Source organism: Phoenix dactylifera, chromosome 1 (assembly GCF_051530095.1).
Source record: "Phoenix dactylifera cultivar Ajwa chromosome 1, Ajwa_hap1_PhDact_Kaust_v1.1, whole genome shotgun sequence".
Taxonomy (NCBI): domain Eukaryota; kingdom Viridiplantae; phylum Streptophyta; class Magnoliopsida; order Arecales; family Arecaceae; genus Phoenix; species Phoenix dactylifera.
Genome location: NC_143190.1, coordinates 35,880,301 through 35,900,083, shown reverse-complemented (window position 1 = coordinate 35,900,083; position 19,783 = coordinate 35,880,301). Strand labels below are relative to the sequence as shown.

At 37.2% G+C, this 19,783-nt stretch overlaps 1 protein-coding gene across 1 annotated transcript; it reads left to right on the top strand.

The window, feature by feature from the left end:
* The first annotated feature begins 9,805 nt into the window (after positions 1 to 9,805).
* Positions 9,806 to 18,318, top strand: LOC103717626 (calcium-dependent protein kinase 19-like). The gene is made up of 8 exons (XM_008806087.6): positions 9,806 to 10,907; positions 16,422 to 16,565; positions 16,704 to 16,856; positions 16,970 to 17,082; positions 17,161 to 17,328; positions 17,417 to 17,544; positions 17,670 to 17,769; positions 17,844 to 18,318. The coding sequence occupies exons 1-8, from the start codon at positions 10,172 to 10,174 to the stop codon at positions 17,916 to 17,918; spliced, it is 1,617 nt and encodes a 538-aa protein (XP_008804309.3). The 5' UTR covers positions 9,806 to 10,171; the 3' UTR covers positions 17,919 to 18,318.
* Positions 18,319 to 19,783: the final 1,465 nt, after the last annotated feature.

Here is a 19,783-nt window from a genome sequence, read left to right as displayed (position 1 = left end):
ATGAAGAGAAACCGTGTGTATATAAGAATACTAGTGGGAGTACTGTCGTGTTCCTTGTACTGTACGTGGACGACATCCTCCTAATTGGGAATGATATTCCCATGCTAACCTCGGTCAAGGTATGGTTATCAAAAGAGTTCTCCATGAAAGATCTTGAAGAAGCATCCTATATTTTGGGAATTAAGATCTATAGAGATAGATCTAAAAGGATGCTTGGCCTATCACAGAAAATATACATAGAGGAGGTGCTGAAAAGGTTCAGCATGGAAAACTCCAAAAGGGGTCTATTACTCCTTAGGCATGGGATTCATCTCTCCAAGAAGATATGCCCCAACACATCTGACGAGATTCAACGCATGAGCAGGATCCCTTATGCTTCTGCAATAGGGAGACTCATGTATGCCATACTGTGTACACGACCTGATATAGCACTTGCTGTGAGTGTCACTAACAGATATCAGTCGAATCCAAGCGAAGAGCACTAGATAGCTGTGAAGAACATTCTTAAGTACTTGAGAAGAACTAAAGATTTGTTCTTGGTCTTTGGAGGAGCATCAGAGTTAAAGGTAGAAGGATACACAGATTCAGACTTCATGACTGATATTGATGATAGAAAGTCTACATCTGGATATGTGTTCTTGTGCAATGGTGGTACGGTAAATTAGAAGAGTTCCAAACAACCGATCATTGCTGATTCTACCATAGAAGCTGAGTATATCGCCGCCTCTGAAGCTGCAAAGAAAGCCTTTTGGTTCAAGAAATTTATTGCAAAGCTAGATGTAATGCTATCAGATGCCATCACACTCTACTGTGATAATAATGGCGCCATAGCTCTTGCTAAGGAGTCAAAGTCTCATCAGAAGTCCAAGCACATAGAGCGGCGCTTTCACCTCATACGCGACTACCTCGAGAAGAAATATGTCTAGGTGCAGAGAGTAAACTTCGCGGACAATGTAGGAGACTCGCTCACTAAGCAGCTAAGTTAGCAGAAGCCTGAAGCCCACCTTGAGAAGATGGGACTTAGATATATGACTGATTGGCTTTAGTAAAAGTGGGAGATTGTTAGATATATGCCCTAGAAGCCAATCTGGCTGACACATTATTAATTCTGGGATATTATTTTATACTTGACTTTATTATTATTGAATAATAAATGGCATCTTTTACATTCATATTGTTTATGTGTCTATTAATTGTCCAAGAAATTAATAAGATGATAATACATATTCTCAAGAGTTGAGAATTTGAGCCATGCATCATTGGTGATTAATTTTTAAATACTCCTGATCAATGGATCATCATGAGGACGATGATCGATCCGATAAGATCAGTGTACAGATCGCTTTCCTTATGGATGGACGAGACTCGAGTTCACATTGTAGAGACACTGAAGTAATAGTGCAGGTGCTTATTAGAGAATAAGGGTACTGAGCGTGACCAAGATAAAAAGTCACTTGGATGTCTATCCACTCGTCAGTGACTTGCTTGATGTTGCAGTAGTGTGACTGGTTTTTTGACCTGCGGTGATTCAGCTACTCATAGTGAGGTTATTATAGTTTGATTAAACATATAAATGGTCTCTAGTCATATGGGTTCTTGTAGTGTAAATTGGCTGCAGTAAGTTCACTGTAGGAGTAGGATATGCATCTACATGGAATCTATCGACCTTGATACATGAGGAGTGATCCTATGTAATTTATAAGACTGAGTTCTAAGACCTTGGCTAGGACAGTATATACAGTGGAGAAAGAGTTTTCCACTCTCGAACTCAAGTCGAATAAATTTAGACATATGACAGACGACGGAGTTTGACGAGTTATCTATGACCTCCATTCTGTAGGGATCCATGATAGAAGGACTTTATCATATGATAAATGCACCTAGAGGTTCATCATTCCATTCTGCTAGGTGGCCACTAATTGCTGCTAGGTGTCACTGGTGGATGGTGAGACTCATAGGGACCATCTTGATGGTCGATGATCCCTGGTGAGTTGAGTTTGAATTGTTTCAACCTATTGAAAAAAGTTTTCAATGATATTGTGTTAGAGATCGCAGTATATCTTACTATCAGTCAGAATAGAACCTATGGGGTCACACACATCAGAGGTATTGACCGATCCGATGGTTGAATTGTGATTAGGAATCATAAAAAATTAATTTGATTGATAATTGGTTAACCCGCTAAAAATTAGTGAGTTGAAGAAGAAATAATTGCAATCGGATTGCAACTTAATTTAATTAATTGGATTTAATTAATTGGACTTGATTACGAGTCCTACTTGGAGTCCTAATTGGATTAGGATTTCAAATTAAATTAGAGTCCTATTTGGAGTAGAATTTCTAAAGTCCTAATTGCCTTAGGGCTGAAATTTAATAAGTCCTAATTAGATTAGGATTTTCTTAAGTCCTAATTAATTTTAATTTTAATCTAATTAATTAAAAGACTCCTAATTGGATTAGGATTGAAGAGTTCAATTGAGTCATGGTATAATTAAATCCTAATTAGATTAGAATTTAGAGGAAATTGAAATGGGTGCAAATCCTATTTTGAATAGGATTGAATCCTAGCACTTGGACCCAACCCTCCCCACTTAATTAGATTAAGTGGGGGCTAACCAAATGGGAGAAGAGGGAGGGGCGTAGTGGCTGGTGGCGTGATGGAAAAAGGAGGGGCCATGCCCCTCCTATTTGGAATTCACAAAGGGATAAAGATGAGCTCCTAAATTTAGGAGCTCATCTCTATCCACACACCATAAAAGAGGGGTTCAAAGGGGCTCCAAATTTTTCATGGTTTTTCTTGGGATTTTTGGCAGCAAGGAACCTCCTTCCATTCCTCCTTTCAGCCACAAGGAAGCAAGGGAAAAGAAGCTCTTAGCGTGGTCTACTTCATCCCCTTCCTTGGTTGGTCTACTTCATCCCCTTCCTTGGTTACAACGCAAAGGAAAAAGGCTGCGGGGAGGATATCAGCCATCAATAGCCATCTCTGCAAGGGAGCTAGCACCTCGGGGAGATCTAAAAGCTTCAATCGGTGTTTTGCCTCGTGTGGATACCCGTAGAGGCCGGAAGCATGTGCGGCTTCCATCGAACCTTCAACAAATCCACGTAAATCAGATTTGTGGAGACCATCTACCCGCACAAGGTGAAGATCTAATCTTCTTATTGATTTTTAAATGGTTTAAAAGAATTTAATCCTAATCCATCTACAAATGATGGTTTTAAAATACGTTCATGTGATGAACAGGATCTTGCATGCCCTTCCGCTGCAGATCTGAAAAATTTTTGAAATTTTTTGCGGCATGTGACAGATCCTAACAGTAGTATCAGAGCCATGGCTATGTAGATTAAGATTAGAATTAAATTTTTAAAGGCATTTTAGATCTAAAATTTAAAGGATTATGCTTGCTAAAATTTACTGCATGCAGAATTTTCAGCTTGCTGATTTTTCTGCATGCTGATTTTTAGATGCTTAGATTAATGATTCTAATGCTTTGATAATGTGATTACAAATGTTTAGAATCATATATTGCATAATCAGCAAGTCATGAGATGAAATAATCAGTTAAATTACAGATCTGAAAATAATATTTATGCATGAGATGCGTATGGTGATGATCATGGATGAATCCTTTTGAATATGTTGAAATATTCTGCGATGTTCGTGATGCTATCTGATGGCATGTAATTTTAATTTTCAGATATCTGCGTGCATCTTAAATTCATGTATTAGAGACCTGCATGTCTCATGAAAAAGGGTTGTAATTTATTATTTTATTTTATTTAATTTTTAAAGCAATCTGGGATGTAATCTGTGATGTGTGTTGTACGTCGATGGTTGATCAATATGTACATCAACAAGCTTAACATGCACGGATCGAGATCAAGGGTTGATTGAAGATGGATCAAGGAGTTGATCTCAATTGGACCTAGGGGATCAAGATCGAGTTAAGAGTTGAAGACGATCAAACCAATTGACGTGCATGTGCTTATAAAATGACCCCATCCTGGATCCATGATCATCACCAGTTATTTTTATTTTGATATTATGCCTGGATGTTTATGCTTATGTCTATGCGGGTAGATATATATTTGCATGAGATGTGAATAGTCAATCGAGAGAGACCTAAATACAAACCTCCCCAATCAGTCGAGAGTGAACCAACATGAGCTAGTCATATTAGATTAATTGATCTAATTGGTGTCTAGGCAAGCCTAAAAGATGGTTACTTAATTAGGACGTTACTCTCCGAGTAAGGGGAGCCTCCCACCTGCTTACCTGGCTAATTGTTCGATTATCTCTTATGAAGAACTCAAGTTGCAAACACTAAGACATGATTTCACAATATTAAGTCCATAGGTCTTCCATTGTAATAGAGCTGCTAAGATTTTTTTGGTGTTGATTTGTCTCAGCTGGACACAGTGGGCAAGTTGCATCGAAGGACTGGACCTCTCTATTAGACATGAGATGTTGCGAGGTAAAGGTGGGGTTGGGCACCAATAACTGTTAGGTGAGAACCCAATGACGACTTTATTTCTGCGGTTATATGGTGGGTCTAACTTAACTAAGTAATGGGGTCAATAACTGTTAGGTGAGATCTTCATGACTTAGAGACCAAGTACCACTGCAATTTGCTTGAGAAGCATTGTACAAGAGTTGTACACTCATCCATTTATATGTCATCAATAACTGTTAGGTAAGGCGGCATGTAAATCGGTGAGACCACAGTACCCACTAGAAACCTTAGTCGCGTAGGATTTTCATTTCTTCATCAGGGGAGTATGAGGGATTCGAGAAAATAGTGGGAGCATATTTGTTTTAAAAGTTCCTAGAACAAATTAAGATTAAGTACAAAGTCTAACTAGAATCTTTACTCTCTACAGATCACAATGTCAGCTTCGAACCCTTTGACCTGAATCCTTGAGACCAACCGACTGACCAGAACTAATTATAAAGACTAGCTTAGAAACCTGAAAATTATTCTGAGTTGCGAGAAACTAGGGTATGTACTCGAGAATGATATCCCCAGGTTACCATCACGTCCGACCGATGAACAGCGTGAGACGCATGAAAAATGGACGGACGATGACATTAGGGTCAAGTGCTACATCATGGCATCCATGACTAATGAACTTCAATGCCAGCATGAGAATATGAAGACTGCTAGAAAAATACTAGCACACTTGCAAGAGTTGTATGGTCAGCAGAGTCGCACAGCTCGCTTTGAAGTGTCCAAGAGGCTCTTCAAGGCAACGATGCACGAGGGGCAGTCTATCCATGATCACTGTCTGACTATGATCAAGGACCTAGAGGAGCTTGAGAAGCTCGGTATGACCATGCATAAGGAACTGCAGATAGATCTGATCCTGCAATCTCTTCCTGATTTATTTGGGCAGTTTATAGTAAACTACCATATGAATAAAATTGAATGCACTAAGACCGAACTGTTAAATATGTTGGTAACTGCTGAGGGGACCTTGAAAGATTCAAGGGCTCTGTTCTGACTGCTGAGCTGACTTCTGATTCCAAGAGAAAGTCTACTTGGAAGAAAAAAAAAGCCTGCAAAGAAGTAGAAGAAAGACAAGAAGCCTAAGAAAAAAGTTCATAAGAAAAAGGCTAATGACAAAGAAAAATGTTTGCACTGCAACGTCGACGGCCACTGAAAAAGGAACTGCCCTTCATACCTCGAGAGCCTGAAGAATAAAAAGGACACACCTTCAGAAGGTATGTTAGACTTGCTCGTAATTGAAACTAACCTTACGATTTCTTCTACTTCAGTTGGGTTATAGATTCTGGTTCTAGTGCTCATTTGTGCACTACTATGCAGGGTCTAAAGAAAAGTAGGAGGTTGGCGGAAGGTGCAGTAATCCTTCGGATTGGCAACGGGGCAAGAGTTGCTGCTATAGCTGTGGGCACTTATCCTCTGCGACTACCGTCTAGTTTTAGTTTATTGCTTAGAGACTGTTAATATGTCCCTGCTGCTAGCAGGAATTTGATTTCTGTTTCGTGTTTAGTATAGGATGGTCATATTTTAACATTCGATAAAGACTGCTGTTCTATTTATTTTAGAAATAAATTACTTGCACGTAGTTTCATCATTGATAGTCTCTATCACTTACATGTCGATGTGTCTGTAAATTATCTTGAGCAAGTAGTGAGTGCCATAGGATCCAAAAGATCCAGAGATGAGATAAACTAGAAGTATTTGTGGCACCTCAGATTTAGCCATATTGGAGAGGACAAAATGAACAAAATGGAGAAAGATGGGCTTCTCGGTTCATTGACTTACGAGTCATATCCAGTTTGTGAGTCCTGTCTTCAAGGAAAAATGGCTAGACTATCCTTTGTAGGACATGGGGAGAGGACTACTGAAATACTTACCCTGGTTCACACTGATGTGTGTAGCCCATTTGATGTACTAGCCAGGGGTTGTTATTCGTACTTCATTATTTTTACCGATGATTTTTTTTTGTACATGCAATCTATTGATAAATAAACTATATTTCATGTCTTTAAACAAGGTTTTAATGGATATTAGATGAATACATATCAAAAAGGGTTTTTTAGGCCCTATTTGGGGGAGCTTTTGGAGGGCCAAAAAGCACTTTCTGGCCCTCCAAAAGTACTTCTAGATAAAAAATGGTGTTTGGTAAAATTTTCGGAAAGCTATTTCAGTTTTTGCGGGAAGCTGAAAACAGCTTTTGGGAAAAAAGCTCCAATTTAGAGCTTTCCGAAAATGCTGTTTTCAGCTTCATCGGAAAGCTGTTTTTTGGACCAAAATACCCTCATTTAAATCACACTTTTTTTCCAAAACCCTTATCCCGCCTTTTTCTTTCTTCCTTTCCCTCTCAATCTTCTTCTTCCTTTCTCTCTATTTGTTAGAGAGATAAATGGTCATTAAAAGGATGAAAAATTAATTTACACTAATAATTATAATATTTTATATATTTATTATTTTATTATACTATAAATATAATATTATATTACATTATATCATAATACATTGATATGTTATTTAAATAATTTAATATTATATTAAATTATTATTCTATAATACATAATATTATAGTACTATATTATAATAATATTATATTACATTACATTAATATTATACTATATCATATATTTATGTATTAATACATATTATATTTTATTATACTCTATTATATAATACTGGTAATGTTCTTTATAGTCATTTTGTCACACAAAAGTACTTTCTCAGTTTGTTTACCAAACATATATTAAAGTGCCACAACACATTAGAAATATAGTTACCAAATAGCAAACAGCTTTTTATAAATGCTCTGCTTCAAACAGCTCTACTTCCAAAAGCTCTACTACTAACAACTCCTCCAAACAGGGCCTTAGTCCATCATATGGTGTATCTCTTTATCCATGACATGGCTAGCTATCTTAAGCAAAGTCCAAAAGGCTTTGACCACAGTGACTTCTTAACCTATTTAATAATAAGCATCACAATTTTTTTTTTCTATTTCAAACATTTAATAACTTTTCGTATTATGCATGTTCTAGAACAATACATTCAAGGTGATGTATCCTGTAAGTTATCTTTAATTGGGACAAAATACCGGTCCAACTATATCTCCCGAAATTTTTTGCTTTTTATTTGCAACCTGACTAGAGTTTACATGGAAAAGGGCTATGAGTAACTTCTTTTGTTTTTTTTCCATCTCTACTTTGGAATGAAGCAAGCTACTCGTCTTTCCCCCAACCATGGCAACACAATAAACATCCTACAACCTTTCTCTTCTCAATCCATGTGATGGTTATAATGCACTAGGTTTTTCATTAATCATCAAGGTTCATACATAACGAAATGACAACTTCAACAATTCAACTCTTGTTTTTTTTTTTTTTTTTTTGGTACATCAATTCAATTCTTGTTTATATTGATTTCTCCGATCCAATCCATTGGGATAGCAATGAAATTGGCAATCTTGCTCCTTTTTCTCATAAAACTTGGGATTTAAAAATACAATAAAAGTTAATTCCTTTAAAACATATGGTAAAACTTACAATACCTAAGATTAGCAATTGGAATATATGATGATTTTTTATTTATCTTACAATTGTGGGCCAAGTCAAATTCACAAAAGAAAATAGAGCAGGTTGCATAAAGTTCCCTCCTTGTCTATAGGCCCAAGGGAAATTAAAATTTCATGGTGCCTCCATGTCGTGGTCCTTGCCTGGTCCTAATTGTTGTGCTCTCTCCCATTAGGATAATGTCTAGTAATTAGGATTGCATAATTAATTAATAGTTATCCATCCAAATATAATGTTCACCGTCTATTTGGAGAATCCTTTTAGAAGTACATCCAAATCATAAAAATATCAAAAAAATATTAATCATATTAAATACTCATGAAAATTTCTTTATTTATGAACGTTTCTTTAATAAGTTATTTAGTAACTCTACAAATAAATGACAAGATATTTCGGTAATTTTTATCTCGATGGATTTATTTAGTGAAGATAATTTTGTTGAGACGGTAAATTACAAGGAAGGTAAGATTTGAGTCTAGATATCTTGTTTCGACGGTTAAAAAAAAAATTAGCATGCAAAAAGTCTTTAGCCAACACAACGGAATTGAAGATCGCTATTTTTAATAAATAAATTTGGAGAAGTTGATTCCTTGGCTCCCGGCGACGGGTCTCCCGGGTCCAGCACGTGAGCGTATTAATTTTCCTGGGTAAAATTAGAGAGTTGATAAGACCAAAGGCTGGAATTTTCTTGTAACAAACACCTTCTAACTCCGTCAAATGACGTTGCCCTTCGTTTCCCCCGGCCCGCGGGAGCCGGGCACGTGTTACACGCCATGACGCCAATCATCTTACCTGCCGCCGACGCTCTCCCCACCCGCTTGGTTCGTGGGAAGCGTGGTGAAAAAAAATATTTTCAAATTTTTTAATAGAATAAAATAAGATTTTCATTAAGAGTAAGGTGACTATTTTATAAGGGTTTTTTTTTCATGAATACCATCCTAAATATCGAATTTTGCATAAAAACTATTCCAAAATTAATATTCACATGTATACTCATAAAACACTTATTTTGCTATTTTATACTTTTTTATATTTTTGCTTCTGTATATGTACCCATGCCATCTAACGCTAGTTTCAAATTAAAATGACTAAAATGCTTTTAGTGGGTAGATGTGTAAAAAAAAATATTTATAAAGCAATTACGATTGAGGACAAAAAAATAATTTCAAAATTTTATTTTATTTTTAATTATAATAAATATGGTTTTTTATTAAGAGCGTTAGAAAAACTGTTACATTAGGGGTATTTGTATAAAAATAGTGTTCTATGAGGATACATAAATAAATATAGATTTTAAGAGGGTATTCGCACAAATTTGAATTTTTAGAATGGTGTTCATACCCAAAAAAAAAAAACCTATTTTATATTTTTTTTAGAAAAATTGGATACTCAACCAAATATAAACTATAAAATTTATTATTTTTTAATCAACTAAATATATAAAAATTAGTTTTTTAAGCATAATATATTTTAATATTATTTTTTAAAAAAAAATCGATGAGATTTTTTTTTTGACTAAGCAAACGGATCCTAAGGTTACCTCCGGTGACCAAGAACGCAAAACCGCGTCAGGCGACCAAACTTTAAAATTTCCAGTTGGTGCATTTAGAGATCGGACATGTCTTCACGTTGACTACGATGTGCTTAATTAATGAAAACGGCACCCGATAAATACACCCCACTTTAATAGTGGTTGCACCCTCCGTGACTGTATCGCTTGAAAGCATTATTGAGCGTCGCACTCAATGGGGGTCCATTATTTATCACAAGGCGGAGTCCCTTTCTGTTTCCCACCACGACAAGCATCAGGAGGATAAGAAAATTATTATAGGAAAAAAAAAATATATGGAGATGCAGGATTGGAAAAGACGAACGCTGCCGCTTCTTCTGAATTAGTTGCAGTCACGATTAGGCGGCGGCGATTCGGTCCGTTTGGTTGTCTAATCCTTTCCCCAACTTGTTACCACATCTTAGCCTCGTTTGCAGCTTCCAAGCTCTTCAAATTTGACTCCAAGAACGCTCTAAAATTTCCTTCAAATCCCATCCCATCGTCCTCCCCAATTCCCCTCTCACCTCTTCTTGAATTGGTTTATTGGGGGTTCTTGCGAAGAGATGGGCCATTGCTTCAGTAAAGAGAAGGATCCAGGACACAGAGGAGGATCCAATGGTTACAGCTTCCACCAGCAACAGTCCAAGCCGAGCCAACCTTACCATGGCTACAACCAGCCTCAGCCGTCGCCGCCGCCGCCGCCGCCTGCGAAGGTCCGCCAGGCCCCTCCGTCGTCCCTGAAGCCCTCTATTCCCACCCCCGCCTCGGCCATGGCCGCGGGGCGAGCTGCCGACACTGTGCTCGGCAAGCCATTCGAGGACGTCCGGTCGCTGTACACCCTCGGCAAGGAGCTCGGCCGCGGGCAATTCGGCGTGACCTACCTCTGCACGGAGATCGCTACTGGGAATCGGTACGCCTGCAAGTCGATCTCGAAGCGGAAGCTGTCGAGCAAGAACGACCGGGACGATATCCGGCGGGAGGTGCAGATCATGCAGCACCTGACGGGGCAGGCAAATATAGTGGAATTCAAGGGGGCGTACGAGGACCGGCACTCGGTGAATCTGGTGCTGGAGCTGTGCGAGGGAGGGGAGCTCTTCGACCGGATCATTGCCAAGGGCCACTACTCGGAGCGCGCCGCCGCCACCATCTGCCGGGCCATCGTCAACGTCGTGCACATCTGCCACTTCATGGGGGTGATGCACCGCGACCTCAAGCCCGAGAATTTCTTGCTGGCCACCAAGGATGAGGGGGCCATGCTCAAGGCCACCGATTTCGGGCTCTCGGTGTTCATTGAGGATGGTAAAAACAATCTTCTTCTTGCTGCTCTTTTTTCACTGCTTTATGAATTGACAAATTTATTCCTGGTACTTTGTGAATTTAATTACTGTTGTTAATTCATTGAATTTGAAATCTATTAAAGAACACAGGTCTTTCTTTTCTTGAAAAAAAAAAAAAAAAAAGAATCCATCACTTGATCACTTGTTTCCATCCTTTGATTTATCTTTACTAATTAGTTTGTTGTCATTTAATCCTTTAAGTACCATGCTTGCTACATAACTTTTCAGCAAACAGAGTCCTACACGAGTCCAAATGGAAATAAATGTTAACTTGTTGTTTTCCCCCATTTTTTTTGTACTTTTCGTAGCTTGACATGGAAGGATCTTCATGGAAGAGAATAGGAACTGAAACTCGTTCACCAGCAATGGTCTAGGAGATTCTCAGAAGTTCTTCTGATTTATGCAATTTTGCCACGCAATTAGAATTGCCATGACGCAATTTCACTTCCAATGCTATTCTACATAAGCTTAAATGTCCCCACCTGTTTTTTTCCCATGGCACACACATCATCCCGTTTATTGTAGAACCTTTTTGATGTCTCACCGCATATCTCTATATAACTGGCATAGAAGTTCACACGAATAGAATATTCACTGCTTTTGCCACCGTGGTCTAACTCTGTTGAAACCATCTTAATCCATCGCATTTTAGTAAATCATAAAACTGATCCAAGGTGACTCGAGTAGTTTCCTATATTAACTGTTGACCATCAACATCAAGTTCCTTAGGTCCTCATTTCTGTACATATTCCCATGAAATTTACATCACAAATAGTTTGTCTTGGCGCTGCTGCATCTCAGATGCTTAATTTCTAATGCCTTGCTTTTTATTTCCGTTATGCTGCATTAAATGTCAATAGATATACATAAGAAGCTTTCTTGAAATTGCCTATGATCAAGTCATCTGCTGATAAGAGATTTCAAGAGGCCATTGTCTCCAAGAAAAGAAACTTGCATTTACGTTGCTCCAATTTAAGCTAAATGGCAATACTAATGCAGCCAGAGATTCTTCATAGGAGAAGCATTAGCAAATGGAGAAACCAATATTTTTGTTTAGTGAGTTGTATTGCATTTGTGTTGGAATATTCATTGAAATATAGAGAACAAACTTCTTGGTAGTTTATTAGGATGTTCCTGATGTTTGTACTTTGTCACTCATCACGACTATATGCAAACTAATATTTGCACTTTTTTGTTCGGAAACTACATCTCCAATCTTTCATGCTGGTTACATTGATATTCACACCTTCAAAATTATATTTATTATTTTAACTCTTACATGTATTTAAACTGAAAAGAATCACAATGAATTATGAAAACATTTTGCATTTTCTTCAACTATGGGGTATCATGAGTGGAAAGTAAGTTTCAACTTTTGGGTTTCATATATGAATCCTTTCAAATTTGTACTTAAATCTTTACTATGAGCTTTTTTCGAGGCATGCCAATGTGCCTCTGGCAAGGCACCTGGATATAACTTGAGGTCCATGGAGAAGGGTTTTTGATAAATATGATATTATTCATGCATTATTACCTCCTTGGTATTAGTACTCGCTGACATAAATTTGCTGATAGGCTTGTAATATGCATGTTAATGTGACATAAATTGTGAAACACGATTAAGAAGCATTAGTAGCAGTCACAACCTAAGTGTGTGTTTATTTGTTTTCTATAAGTTAAGCAACTATTGTTGTCAAATGGGTGATCTGCTATTCAAATTGTACAATTCAGAATTGTTGATCAAAATAGTCACTAACTGTACTCACTTTAGAGATTTCATGTATCTTGCTAATGAAACTATGAGAAAATTGTGCTTCTTGTGATCCAACCAACTTTTTAAATTTTTTTAAAATGATTTGTTTTGCATTAATGTTTGTTAGTAAAGTTCGACATCTCAGATCCGGACTCCATACCAGTACCATCTCATTACTATGTCGATACTGTGAATACTAAAGCTGGTTCGACGTGCCGACACTCAGTACACCCTCCTTACTGTATATCAGTGTGGTACAAGAAATGCGGAACTGTCCCGAATCGGACGGTTCCGTCCGTTTCAAACCGTATAGATGGCCTACCGGTACGGTTCTAGCTTTGAAACCAGTTTGCTACCGAAGTCGAAGAAGACGAAGAGAAAGAGAGAGCGAGGGGGGGAGGAGGAAAGGAGAAAAAGCGGCCGCGGACGCTTGCGGAGGGCTGCAGGGGGCCGACGGAAGCTGCGGGGTGCGACGGAGGCTGAGGCCGTGTCGCCTATTTCTTTCGAAACAGGGGACGTGGCCGTGGAAAAAAATTTGAAGATTTTTAAGTGAAGTCGGCAAATCGCTTGTCAACTTCACTTAAAAATTTTGAAATTAAAAATTTTGAAAATTTTGAAGTAAAGTCGGCAAGCGATTTGTATACTTTACTTAAAAAAATTTAAATTTTTTCCGCGGCCTCCGCCGGCCCCCCGCGGCCCTCTGCAGGCATCCGTGGCTCTCCTTCTCCCTCCCTCCCCCGCTCGCTCTCTCTTTCTCTTCTCCTTCTCCGGCTCTGGTCCGTTTCTCTCGGTACGGGCCTGGTACCGAACCAGTATCGAGTCGAACCGGTCGCCGACCGGTACGGCACCTGATACCGAATCGGCAATCCTCGAAGTATGGTACAGTCGATATACATCCGTACCAACTGATATGGCAAACCATGCTTGTTAAACTCTTTTTTTTATAAAAAAAGAAGAATTTACCTATAATAAGACTTTAGCACCTTAAAATGCTATCTAAATGTGGACTTTGAACTTCAATGATCAAGAAAGAAAATAAAGTTTGGGGCTAGAAGTTCCAACAATTTGTTATTCTTTTTAGCTTACCATCCAACGGTAAACATGAATTGGTTTATTATGTATATGGAGTGAAGATCAGTGTTTTAATGGGCATATTATGAAAAGGGCTTACTCGTAGGAAGAAGAAACTCGATAATAGATGGTCTTACATGGTTTGGTAGTGAATGAGGAGGAAAATTTCTGTTGTCTCCTCAAGAAGAAAAAGGAAGGAAAGGTGCAGCTTTGTAAACTGACTTCAAATTATGATGTTGATGACATATTGTTTATCATAGGAAGTCTCCGCTGTTGGTGTAAAATTATTAAAGTTAAACTGTAATAGGTTAAGTTGAAGGCTAAAAGCTTTACCAAAAAATGATGTCAAATCAGATGGTTGGTTGCATTAAAAAGTTGTTGAAGTAGTTCTTCGGCAAATCAAATGTAACAGTGAGAAGTTTGGTGGTGGAATGTTGAGGTCCAAGACTGTATGGGGGAGAGAGAGAGAGAAAGAGAGTGAGATTTGGTGAAAATGGTAACACTGAAATTTATGAAGGAGGACAATTTTGGATGATTAGCCGTAAGGAAACAAATTAAGGAGGTTGTTTGGGAATCATCTCCCAATTCAAATACTGGAGAGAAATTTATCTTGGAACCTTTTGACAGAGGAAAGAAGATGTAGACTAGTTTTCTGGACGAAGTAGATGGTTTTGTGGTTTTGTATGGTTGTCACCTTTGGGACTTGAGAGTAAGTTGGTGTTGTATAATTGCCAAAGTTGTGACTTAAGAATAAGTTCTATAAGAATAAAGTTTGCAACTTATGGATCAGAATATTGGACAAAGAAAATTTAGCACATTAGATGACCACTGGAGAAAGTTAAGGTGTAGAGGAGGACATGGAAGGAAGAAGAGGAATGGCCACCAGCTACGGGCAAAATTGGAAGAAACTAAGATGGTATGTGTAGTTGCTACAAAACTGAGGGCTTCAATATGGACGGGGACTTGGATTTGTTTAGAAAGGTTAGAAAAGGGGGAGTGACATAAGATAACCCAAGTGCACTTTGAATGAAAGAAAAGGTAGCCTCAGTAGAAAACTAGATATATATGGCTACGAAGGATGCATGATTCCTAGCGAGGCTTGCTGATTATGGTTATCTTATTGCTTTACATTGTTGATGGTTCCTGTTGTTCAATAATTATGGTTTTCCATCCACCAGAGCTTCATCATAAACATCTTCAACATGATGGTTACCATAGGTATCTAAATGAGATGGCATAGGTATTATCAACTCCTCAAATTTAGATGTATAAGATGAGATGCGGACATGAGACAGATGTATCATCCCTTGACATATTAAAATATACTCGGCTTACATTCAGAAATTCTCCCTCATCATTGAGAGTTGCTTGTGTTTTTCATAATGACCACCTATTTATCATGGATGAAGTGATCAGCATTATGAATTGGTGACACCTTTGAAGCTCTGATGGTAGAGTTGATGTAAGATGGTCAGAATCTAATTTATTTTGGTCAATATTTATTACTTAAAGTAACAATTGCCTTTTTTAGAATATTTTTTCGAGTAATATTGCTTAAGGTGGCTAAGGATTGGTGTTCACATATCTTGTTGGTTTCACTCTTCCTTTAACCGGGGCTTTGTGATTCATGACACCAAAAGGTATAAGGCTTGGGTTGTAACAATTATGCTATATTGGGCTACCACATTTTTCTTTTCGAGAGTCACTATGAATGGAAGTTATGTATTCTTTTCCATGATGCATATTATAGATGTCTCCAAGAACTTAAATTAATCTGGACCTTCAATCAACAATAAATTGTATTATCTTATACATCTAAATAATCTGAATTTAAGCCTATGGAAATTAGATAATCCTTACATATTCTAATGTTTATCAATGCCTGCTTAGGGATTGCTTACAAAATTTTCCTTCGCTCATGCTACTAGGACCTACATAGACCAGGATGTACACATGCTAAGTCTTACAAAATTTTGAGAACCGTTAAATCTGAATTATCATAACAGCTCTAGCATTACCGATAAATGCTCATAGAAAATTCTACCAAGCTATAAGATACTTCACATAAGAAGTGAAACTTGCAGAAGTCAGTTAACAAACAGTACACTTCATATGCTTCTGGGATTAAGCACTGATTTGTAAGATGGTTCTCCTTTCTGATTCAAGAAGTTAGACCTTTCACTTGCAACGATAATGGAGACATGGAGTTGGTTGTTTGTTCAAGGGGTTTGCACTATAATTGTAGATAAGACATGGGAATGCTGATCTTTAGCTTCATTGGATTTGATTCTCGTAGGTAAATTCAACTGACTACTAATTACTTTGAGATGCAGAAAGTCATTTTCATGTTGGATAAAAAACATGATCTTGCTTCCCCAATTCCAAATTATTATATTATCATATGAGATATCATACATTCTAGAAACATGTAGCTGAAGCCATCTTGGTGTTGTCCGTAGTGGAAATCATGCTTCTTGTCATTGTAGTTTGCTCTCATTGGAGCTTCCATACAATTTACATCAGTCATGATTGTGAGTTATTTTTAATTTGTGATATTTGTCGAGAAGCTTTCTGATACATCCGAGTCTTGTTGTGTTTTTGAACTCTAGTAATCAGATTATGTTCACCAGTTTGCTATGAATATTACTCCAGGAAAAGTGTACAGAGATATAGTTGGAAGTGCTTACTATGTTGCTCCTGAAGTTTTGCGGCGGAATTATGGGAAAGAAATAGATGTATGGAGTGCAGGTGTTATTTTATATATTCTTCTCAGCGGTGTTCCCCCTTTCTGGGCTGGTAAGGATAGCACTGATATCAACTTTTTTCAAAGGGCTTGTATTATCTTATACCATTTCCATTGGGGACACGAGTGTTTTTAAGCCTGGTTATTATTTATGTATCTTCTTTTGCCATGTGAATATGCTGGTTTTGCAGAAACGGAGAAAGGGATATTTGATGCCATCTTGCAAGGGTACATTGACTTTGAAAGTGATCCATGGCCATCTATATCAGACAGCGCCAAAGATATTGTCAGGAAAATGTTGACACAGGATCCTAAGAGAAGAATTACTTCAGCACAAGTTCTTGGTAGGTATCGGTATAAGCAGTTCATCATTTTCTATTGCTAAACTATATTGGTACTTATGGCTACATTTATTGGACTATCATCATATTTATGTAATGGTGTGACTGCTGCTCAGAGCATCCATGGATCAGAGGTGGAGAGGCATCTGATAAGCCTATAGACAGTGCTGTTCTTTCTAGGATGAAACAGTTTAGAGCAATGAACAAGCTCAAGAAGCTGGCACTAAAGGTTGGTCTATAGAAAATATTCCAGATTAGATATGCATGGTCCTGATGCAGTACTTAACGCAATCTGAACCACTTGCAGGTTATTGCTGAGAATCTTTCCGAAGAAGAAATTAAAGGGCTGAAACAGATGTTCATCAATATGGACACTGACAAGAGTGGTACCATCACATATGAAGAACTGAAGACAGGATTGGCCCGACTTGGGTCACGTCTCTCAGAAGCTGAAGTAAAGCAGCTCATGGATGCTGTAAGATGATAATTAGGAACCAAAATTTGCATTCTTTTATTTTTCATCACCATTATCCTACTTCTTGTGCTAAGTGATCTTCTTTCAGGCTGATGTGGATGGAAATGGGACCATTGACTACATTGAGTTCATCACTGCGACGATGCATCGGAACAGACTTGAACGAGATGAACATCTATACAGGGCTTTTCAGTATTTTGATAAAGATAACAGTGGGTGTGTCTTTTTGATTTTTCCATAGGCTGCTGCCATCAATCGGAATTTAAATTGTTTAAATGTTTTTATTGAACTCTCCTATTGGAGTTGTCTGACATTTCTTTTGCCCTTTGCTTATTAACCAGGTTTATTACAAGAGATGAATTGGAATCAGCGATGAAGGAGCATGGAATTGGTGATGCATCTACCATCAAGGAAATAATATCAGAAATTGACACAGATAATGTAAGATAATTATGGTTTGAAGTTAGTATAATATACATAAATTGCATCCTCATTTGATTTTAATTTGACTGCAGGACGGAAGGATTAACTATGAGGAATTTTGTGCAATGATGAAGGGTGGAATTCAGCAGCCAGTTAAGCTTATGTGACTTTTATGGCACATGTCATGTCACACTGCTCAATTGAGCCAGGTTAAGAAAGTCAAATATCAAATGCCATTGAGATCACGAAGTCACCGAGAAGATGGCACACATTTCAGCTTGTATCTTCTTTGTCTCAGATAGTGGATGCTATGTGTATACCTAGCCTTTTTTTGGGTATCATGCAATTAGGAACGGGCTTGTGCGTTTGCTTGCAAAAGATCTCGGGTTTTTGGAGAGGTAGACTTTGTATTGCTCTGCTTTGTGACGTTTGGAACTATTTTTCTATCACGAAGGGTTTGTATTCTTATTTTTCTGAGAGGTAGGAGAATGGCAAGGTACTCTGAATTATTGATGTGGCAATAAGTTGGCTTTGTTCAATATGAAGATATTCCATTTGGGTTATAAAGTGCCGTAAAAAATCTCAAATATTAACAGGATTTATGCTTCTGTGTATGGTCTGAACACAAGACAATAAGCAGCTTGAAAATTTAGAAGTTGGACGCGAGAAGGTGCAGAATTTCTTTCTTTTTTTTGCCTCTTTTTCCCCTAAGGTTGTGGGAACTCTCCTGTGTTGAAGATCAGTGTCTCATTGACAAAAAAGTTAAAAACAGAACAAAAAAAAGAAAAAAAAAAACCGACCTCACACACTACTCAGTTCTTGATCTCGCATGACAACGAGAAATATTTATTTAAATCGATACAAGTATTATTACCCAAAAATACAAATATTAATTTCAAATCTCTCACAGTAATCAGTTCTTGATCTCTCACATTTTTTTAAACCAATGTAAATCTTTTTTATTTGGGTAAAAACCAATGTAAATCTTATTTTCAAACATATAATCCAGTCTCGACCGCTACTTGTTGCAATATAAATTTCCAAAAGAAATAACGGTCGCCATTTTTGGCTGCAGGCATAAGAGAAATTATTTTGATATTTAAAGGTTGGACTGGATACTGGCGGGCTGGATGTAGGATAAAACAGAAATCTACAAACTCGAACTTGATCTTTTCATAAAATGAGCAAAAAAATAAACCCAAATCTGATCATTTTACTATATATATATATATATATATATATATATATATATATATATATATAACTTAATCCGATCTATAATGGGTTAAATCAAGTTCAATGAATTAAATAGGTTAAGCATTGCCATAGTTATCATGAAAAATGATATTTCATTATAGTGCAAAAATCTAAAATTCTACCTCTAAGTTTCTTTTAAAAATCAACTATTGAATAGAAAAGCAACTTATCTAGTAATAAAATAGAATAGAACCTTGAAGTTGTAAATTAATAATTTCCTAAGAAGAAGGAAATAATTATTAGATATAGATAGAACTTTACCCAGCTTTATAAAATGATACGAATATGATTATAGATAACTTGCGGCAATTATATGGAACCGGGATACCTTATAATTAGGAAGCCCTTTAAAATAGTCTTCTCCCCGCAAAGAAAGAAGGAAACCCATTGCTATTAAATGCTTTTGGAAAGATTAATTAACAAATACCGCGGATAGACAGGGCTGGACCAGTTGAAAGAAAATACTTGAGATTTAAACCTATAACCACAAATTTAATCAACTCTCAGATTACCAGGACAACAAGTAGTTCATACTACAAGCGACATAAGCTAAGCCTAGAATGTTCAGAAAATGTCATTCACCCGCTACTTAAATAATCATTTTTTTTATAAAAAACAAATAATTTTTTATCTTTTTGGTGCAAAATTTAAGAAAAGAATACATGCTTCATTTTATTTATTTGATAATTATTAAGACTCCACTATTTTTAAACAATAAAAATATCAATTGTTTTACATTTTCCTATATCATATGCTTTTATATATATTTAAAAAA

Coding starts and splice junctions, on each gene's coding strand:
- LOC103717626 (XM_008806087.6), top strand. CDS start 10,172: ATGGGCCATTGCTTCAGTAAAGAGAAGGATCCAGGACACAGAGGAGGA. Junction 10,908..16,421: donor CTCGGTGTTCATTGAGGATG/GTAAAAACAATC, acceptor ATATTACTCCAG/GAAAAGTGTACAGAGATATA. Junction 16,566..16,703: donor TGTTCCCCCTTTCTGGGCTG/GTAAGGATAGCA, acceptor CTGGTTTTGCAG/AAACGGAGAAAGGGATATTT.